We start from the raw sequence: 7,891 nt of genomic DNA on the forward strand, positions 1-7,891 counted from the left end.
TTTCCCTAGCCAGTCTATTTAATTCTGGGCTGAGTCTAATTCTTAGTAACTATTTTTCTGACTCTTAAATAGTTCTTCATTACATTGACTTGAAAATTGCCTTTCTGTGACTTCTACCCTCTTGATAACCAGGTGTTAGATGAGAAAAGCATGCAATTTGAAATTACACGCCTTAGTTTGAATCCCTGTTCTGCCATTGACCAAAACTATGTGACCTTCAGACAGTCAATTACTCTCCTCGAGGCTTCATTTCGCCATCCGTAAATTAGGCAGTTAACATCACTCTCACTGGTCATTTTGAGATTAAGCGGAGCTGGTGTATATCGATGTTATTTCCCTCCTTCCCTCGGTCCCTCCCTATCCTAGCCCTCAGCTTTACAAAGAGATCCTGGCAATTACTATTGTCTTCTCTTTGAGTGTTCTCATCTCCAGGGTAAATAGACCCAGTTTAAGTCCACAAATGTACTTTGAGCTACTTGTGTGCTCTTCACTTTGCTATGGGAGAGATTTCCCTCTGAGTCACTGATTCCCCTAATCATTATCAAAGTGGAAAAAAAATCTCTCTCTCCCTCCCCACAAGAGCCGGAGTTCCACACTCAGAACCCACCCAGTGTTTTAAGTTGAGTGTTCATATGGTGGGGTCTGCCTGCATAAATAAAAACATCCTTTTTAGTAGTCATCAAGTTTTCTCTTCAAGAACTGTTACACATTTTACAAATCCAAGGGGACAGGCCCAGTGAGATGAGTCTGCCAGCCCTGGCTCTGGCTGTGTCTATTGACAGCTGGGTTGGCACTGAGGAATCCTTGGTTTCCCCCAGAAACACATAAGAGGACCAGAATGCAACAGCTGCTCTGTACCTTGCCAGGGCTTGAGGCAGTTGGTCTTGTGAATGAGTTTTTTTCAATTAATGACCTTACTCCATGTGGGATATTAAAGGTGTTTTGGTTTTTAACCCAGTACGACATGCTAGCAGCTGAAGAGATTTAAGAATATTAAACATTCCTCCTCAGCCTCAAGATGACAGTTGATAAACATATAACCATAAGATATCAGGAACTTCAAAGGATGGGAGGAGAGATGCAAGCCTGGGGTGATTAAAAATAACGAGGAGTGAGCGTAGTCAAGCTGCAGATCCCCAGCGGGGCCTAGTACTCGGGCCTCTGTATAAAGCCGGAGAGGTAAGCAGGACTCCTGTAATTCTGTTCACCCTAACAACTAGTCCTTAAATGCTCTCAGATGTATGTAACAGGGATATTTATATTATCTTAGCAAACAAAGTGTTGTTCCAGAATTGTGAACAGTGGTTTAGTTTGGAAAGATTGGGTAATCTAATCACTAGCTTTGTCAACTTCCTCAGTACTCACTCTCTCAGGAGGCCTCCTGCATGGTGTGGTACTGTAGTTGTCAAACTGTGTCACTGCCAACACTCATGTTCCAAGGAGGGTCTTTTGGGGGTGGCTGGATGGAAGCAACTGGGTGGGCTTCCCAGGCTCTCTCTACCTGTTTCAGTGAGAGCAGCTCCACACATACCTGCTTTGTATGTTAGAGAACCATTCTGTTTGGTATAAAAGGGGTTCTTTTGCTTTAAAATCAGAAACTTGAAAAGCAGTGGCATCATGATGTTTGCATCCTTTCATAAGTTGCTTTTCCACTCAGTGGTGTGTTTTTGAAATGTTAATACATATAGATAGAGTTCAATCATTGTATGAATAAACCACAATATATTCGTTCCCCTGCTGATGGATGTTTAGTTGGTTCCCCATTTTTCACCATCTCAAATAATGCTTCAGTGGAGTTGAGGGCATTTTCCGTATAGACACTGATGGGTGGTGCCCTCTCAGCTGGACCAGAAGGGAAGGGACAGCAGGAGGGGTGGATAACTAGTGAGATGTGGAGAGTGGACAGAGGATGAGAAGCTGCATGGATGTGATAGAACCAGGACGCCCCAACAGTCAAACAGGGTCTGTGAGCTGCGGGATCCAGAGGTAGCACAGATTAAGTGATGATGAGGCCCAGAGAATCATGGGGGACCAGGTGGCTGAGGGTAGGGAGGAAAATAAGCCTGTCAAAACCCAAGAGGCCAAGGTGTTAGCTGGGTCATTCACTGGGTGTTTTAGTTTCCTCTTTTAGCTCCACTCTGCATCCCTCACTGTGCCCATTTAAGTACAGTGTTAGTGGGCCGCCTTGCCCTCTGGCTGGGAGGCACACAGCCTTGACCTTGGAAGGAGAGAGCACAGCTTATTTATTCCCTCAGCTCCTCCCAGCAAGGTCAGTGCAGGTGGTCTGCATCCATTCACTGAAAGCTACAGCTCCCTCCCCTATAATTCATCTTTCCAGTTCCAGCAAATGCTCCCTCCCTTGCTCTGCCTGTGATGTTAAAGCAGCCTGTTTGGGTTCCTGCACTCTCTTCCTTAGGTTTCCTCCCTGCAAACTTCTTTTCTTTTAACAACTTCTTTTCCCCTATTCATCTGTTAAACTGTGCCATCTCTTTCTTGCCCAATTGGTGCAGACCAATCTTAGGGATACTGAAATCACTGAAAATGATAACAGGAGGAGGGGTGGAGAGGAAAGTAGTGAGCCGGGTGCTAAAACCTAGTGAGGGGCAGTGTCTGTGAGTTTAGGTAAAATCAAACTACCCCACATTTTTGTAGTTCATCTGTAAGCTCCTTTAAAACCAAAAGCCCTGCTTAATCTTTATGTGAATTCCTAGGGTTTGAATAATATTTGGCATGTAGAAAGCATTTAAAAATTAAGATAAGTTGAATTGAATAGGACTGAATTAAATTAAACTGAATTGAATTTTTCTGAATAAATGAGATTGCACATTTTAAACATCATGGGTTCCCTTCTCCACTACCCTCACCCCCCACTCCCGCATATGGTTTTTAGAAGCTTTGAGAACATCAAATAACAAATTAGATCAGAGACTGAGTTTCTGAAGTGAATAATGAATATTAATGTTTGCTTATATTAGCATCTCATACAGCAAAACATTGAAGATTTTGTGATATGTTCAGATCCCCATAAGATTTCAGGATCCACTTTCTTGATAATATGAACATTTTTGCTCATGGAAAACTTTGCTTCCTGTTTCCAAGACAAAAGGCAACTTAGAGAACTCTCAGAACATGTTAATGATTCATTTGAAAGTAATTTTGATAGAATGCATCTTTTACGTTGCCTCGAATTATAATATTAAGTGGAAACAACATACGAAATCTTTTTGATTTTGAATTTGAGTTTTAATCAATCTAAAATACTGTGTGTAAAATGTCTTTGTAACAAGATGAGTTAAATCTCTTCTGGCATTAGAGGGTGCTCTCTTCAAAAGTGGATTCTAGAGATAGTTAACCCAGGGAAAAGACAAAGTAAACATGATCCATTTGCATTTGGGGTGGGGCAAGCTTTTCCTCTCTTTTTTCCTTTCCCTGAGCACAGAACATTTGATCCTTTCACTCTAACCCTGTGTCCTATTTGAAAAGCATTTCCAGTCAGAACTTCAGGCCAAATCGAGGATAATGACCAATTTGGGGTTTGCCAAAATCAAGTATTCAATTTATCTATATCCTGTAATACAGAGGTCCCCAACCCCCGGGGCGCAGACCGGTACCAGTCTGGGGCCTGTTAGGAACGGGGCCGCACAGCAGGAGGTGAGCTGCAAGCAAGGGAAGATTCATTTGCCACCTCCCCAGCGCTGGCATTACCACCTGAACCACGCCCCACCCCACCCCTGGTCCGTGGAAAAATTGTCTTCCACGAAACCAGTCCCTGGTGTTAAAAATGTTGGGGACCATTGCTGTAATAAGAAAAGTCATTTTAAAACAAAGGATATTGTTAGCATTTACAAATATGAAATTCTGATTGTTCTAACGCAGCAATAAAAGTTATTACCAGCAATCTTGATTTGGAGTAGCCCCTATCATAAAAAGTCTAGATCTAGTAACTAGTGGATTTTAACATATGACAAATGAGGGGACAGTTTAGAGTCTACCCTGTTTATCATCTCAGAAACGCATTAAGCTGGTCATCAGAGGAGCAAGTCTCTATGGCTTTGCTGTCTCGCTGCTTGGTCTGGACTAGAAGGTTCTAGTGGTATGGCTTTATCTAGTCTAAAATTTAGGCTGTTACTTTTCATTTCTTTTTCATTTGCGATATCGATTTAAATATTTTTGACAATTTTTATCATCCTCATTTTATAGATGAAAAAACTGAGGTTGCTGAGTGGGTGATTTGCCCAAGGTACCTCACAGCTAATAAAGGATGGAGATAAGATTCTGACCTTGATGCTCTGCCTTCAGATTTGCTGTTTCTACCATGTCATGAATGCTGACATTCCTCCTGCCCTGGTGCACACTGCCCAAAGCACCCTGATTCTTTCAGCCTCCAGGAGCTATGACTAATCCATGGGATTATTTACTTGTTTGTTTGCTTAATATCTTTTTATTTGAAGGGATGTAGTTTGTATTTTATTTGAAAGGATTATTTTTATTTTATGTTCATAGGATCATACGGTGGTTTTTTCCCCTTAAAGAATTTTTAAATGGGCTTCATTTTCAAGGAACTGAGCTGTTTCCTGTGTTCGGGCAGCTCCTGTGGTCCAGTTCGCCGAGGTTATAGGCAAATGGGCTTGGCAGACCAGGCATGGGGGTGGGGTCGGGGTTTCTGTGGGTGAGGCTGCTGACACTGGGGGTAGGTCCCCCTCTCTGGGCTGACCAGTGGGTAGGGTTCTGTGCTTGCCCACTTCCCCTACAGCACAGGCACTTTTTAATCCATCTCATTCCTCCTGGAAACCCTCCCCCCTCTTCTGCTGACACTGCACTCATGGGAGCATAGACTTTTAAATGATTTACTTAGAAATAAGCCCTGGCCACAGCATCGAGCTATCTGGACTCAGCATCCAGGGCTTGGTGCTTTCTCAACTACACAGTGCTTTTAAAACCGAGCTCTTCCAAGAGTTGATTGTGCTTCCACATAAATCATATTGTTTAGCTTGCTAGAAATTTCCTTGGCTTTCTGCTTATTGTTCCAAGAATAGTTAGTTCCCTGCTGCTGCTGCCAAGCACGTAAACAAACGTGTGTCTTCTTTCCATGATGACAGGCGCATCTCATCGTCCTGAGCAGAATCCCCTCTCAAGAGGAGGCAGCCGTGTCCGCACACTCCATCGCCTGTGCTGCTGTCGCTTCTGGGAGGCCTGAGCACCATGGTGAGAGCGAGAGCGAGCCTTCCATGGGGGACAGTGAGGCCTGCTCCCTGCCTGTCCCATGTGCGTCGGTGTCTGTGGGCTAGCTGCCTTTGGGATGGATGAACAGGTGGATGGAGCTGGGACAGACCCTTCAGAGAGCCTTCTCTGTTAGCTTCACTAGAGTCCAGAGTCCTTTGGTTTCTATCTTTTTTCAGCCTTCCTCTAATCTTTTACTCTCAAATACAGCAAATCTTCATCCAAACATAGCTATCAGAGCCCCAGAGAGTTTGTGCTGGGCTTACAGGGAAATCTACTGAGCTTTCAAAGGTGATCTATTTTTAAAGGTTGTGGAGCTACTGTGGCAACGGATCTGACCTGCTGGAACTCCGACCTCCAGACTCTCACAGGGCTGAGCTTTCAATCAGGATGAACTTACACGGTTTCAGGATTCCAAAAGGAAGTTGTCATTTATGAGTCATATAGTTTTTCTTAGCCCCACATAATAGGTAGAGCAGTGAGCTTGGGAGTTCTTTAATCCTCCTCCTGGGCTCAGAGCATACAATATGCCTCTGCTGATGGAGAACATGCATTCTAGTGACTTTCTTTGTTGTTGGTCAGAATATTCATAAACAGAGTATAACTCATAAAGAAGACAAGAGGTGTATTCCAAGATGTCAGCTAAAAATACTTATGCATTGTAGGAAAATAAGGTCCAGTGTGCCATCAATTTGAAAATCAGTATCTGGAAGGCTTGAGGTTGAGGTTCAGGGAGTAGGAGCTGAGCTAAGATGAGGAGACTGGTCAGGGGAGAAGATAAAGGAGGAGCCTCAGTGAGCAGCCTGGTCTGCAGAGGTTCCTGGGCCAGGCAGGGGCTCCTGTCCAGGGAGGAGCTGGGGAAGGGGATACCAGCGTTTATCTTTCTGTCCATCCCACCTTAAAGATCCTTCATTATGGTCTTCCGGAGCTTTGAGCGCCTTTTCAGAGCTGGAGGATAGAGAAGGCAGGCGACCTTCCTTACCCTAACTCCCTAGAACACTCCATACATAGCAATCAACTTCAAAACCTTCAAAGAGCCAACATTTTAACCAGTTTATTGGTGGCTAAAATTCCTTTAATAGGGGAAAAGAACCTTCCATGCCACAAGTATTAATAGGATACTTAAAATGCAAACATGATGGAAACCCCTAGATTAGCAGGAGTCACAAATCTAAATGTCTATAGGAACCAAGTAAGCAATGTGAGTGAAGCGGGTAGTCATTAGAAAACAGTAGCAGCAGCAAGCATAATTATAAATGGCAGCTAACTGTTGGCTGTAATCTGAGAGATGCAATAGGGAGTGGTGAGGACTGTGGCAAACTGGAGAGGCCCGTCCCCTGTCGAAAGTGAGTAGCTGTTATTCAGCTCCAGCCCATTACTGTCATGTGGAAAGCAGGCATGTATTAGCAGCTCTGCTTTTTCAAGAGAAGGCAGAAATCTGAATTTTTATGTGAAATCAATGCATAGTTGATGGTCACCAAGTCAAATATGTTTCAGGCTCTGAGGGATGCAAAACAAGTGTGAGGGCTATTTCCCTAACTTCTAACCCGGGCAGCATGAGTATAATAAGTGGTTGTCAGGTCCTTCCTGTTTTTCTTGGGGGGCTCATGGGTTGAGAACTGGAAGTTTCTGAGCATTTAAACTGCTGGGATGTGGGGGAGGGGATCTACTCCCAGAGAATACCAAGCAACTACAGGAGGCTAAGGCCAGAGACCATCTTTGCCTAGAGGGATTCCCGTTTGCCAGCATCTCAGCTAGTGCTCAGTGTACACACCTGATGAATATATGGATTAGGTGGGGAACAATAGAAATCGTGTCCCTGAAATACTTGTTTCTTGTAGCTGCAAAGTTAGACCATTCTGCTTTGTGTAATTATAGAATCAGAAACAATCCAATTATGTATTTTTTTCTAAGTTTTCCAGTCTAAATATGGTGTTGGTATAGCCTCCCCTGTAAATAGAGAATGCCACTAATACCTACTTGATACAGATAATTAGGTCTGTGAAAATTTAATGACCTCACACAGAAATAATAGCAAATTCTTACATAGTACATACTGTCATGGTTCTAACCATGTTATATTTATTAACTCAGTTAATCCTCACCACAGCTCTGTGAGTTTGGTACAAGTGTTCCCAGTTTTCAGATGGAGAAACTAAGGCACAGAGGGTTAGGTAATTTCCCAAGAGCCATAGCCAGGGAGTGGTAGACTTGAACCTAGGCTCTTGACCTCCATGCTATATTATAAGGACTGGCACTGCACATGCCCTTTTCCCTTCTTTCCCCTCCCAAAGAGTGTGTGGCTTTGGGGAGAGAAAGGGACTTGAGAAGAGCAACGGTGGCCCAAGGAAACCAGTTTGAGTGCCGTCTGGGAAGGGGCCAGCTCAGGATCGTGCACAGGCTCTCAGCCCTCCATTCTGCCCCATGGCTCTTTGGCAGCTCAGACTGTTTGGTGACCTGCACCCAGAAAGCCGACTTGCCAGTCAGTATCTGAAGGGGGGAGGAGAATGAATAGGGAAGAATAAGAAAAAAACTTCCCCCAAGAGCAGGGAGTTGGACAGTTGCAACTGGCTTTGCAGATTAGGAAGGGGGTCGCTTCTGCCTGAGGCCTGGAGGATCAATTGCTTGAAACATAGTGACTCACAGAGGCCTCAGGAACCCGAACCAGCAG

At 44.1% G+C, this 7,891-nt stretch overlaps 1 protein-coding gene across 1 annotated transcript in view; it reads left to right on the forward strand.

Moving 5' to 3' along the window:
• TTC23 (tetratricopeptide repeat domain 23) overlaps positions 1 to 7,891 on the forward strand; it is a 109,216-nt gene that overhangs the window by 69,370 nt on the left and 31,955 nt on the right. Inside the window, exon 7 of the mRNA XM_007470086.1 lies at positions 5,100 to 5,205. Coding sequence (XP_007470148.1) covers positions 5,100 to 5,205 — 106 coding nt within the window. The remainder of the gene's footprint in view (positions 1 to 5,099; positions 5,206 to 7,891) is intronic.

This window comes from Lipotes vexillifer, unplaced genomic scaffold, assembly GCF_000442215.2.
Source record: "Lipotes vexillifer unplaced genomic scaffold, Lipotes_vexillifer_v1.1 scaffold695, whole genome shotgun sequence".
Classification (NCBI taxonomy): domain Eukaryota; kingdom Metazoa; phylum Chordata; class Mammalia; order Artiodactyla; family Lipotidae; genus Lipotes; species Lipotes vexillifer.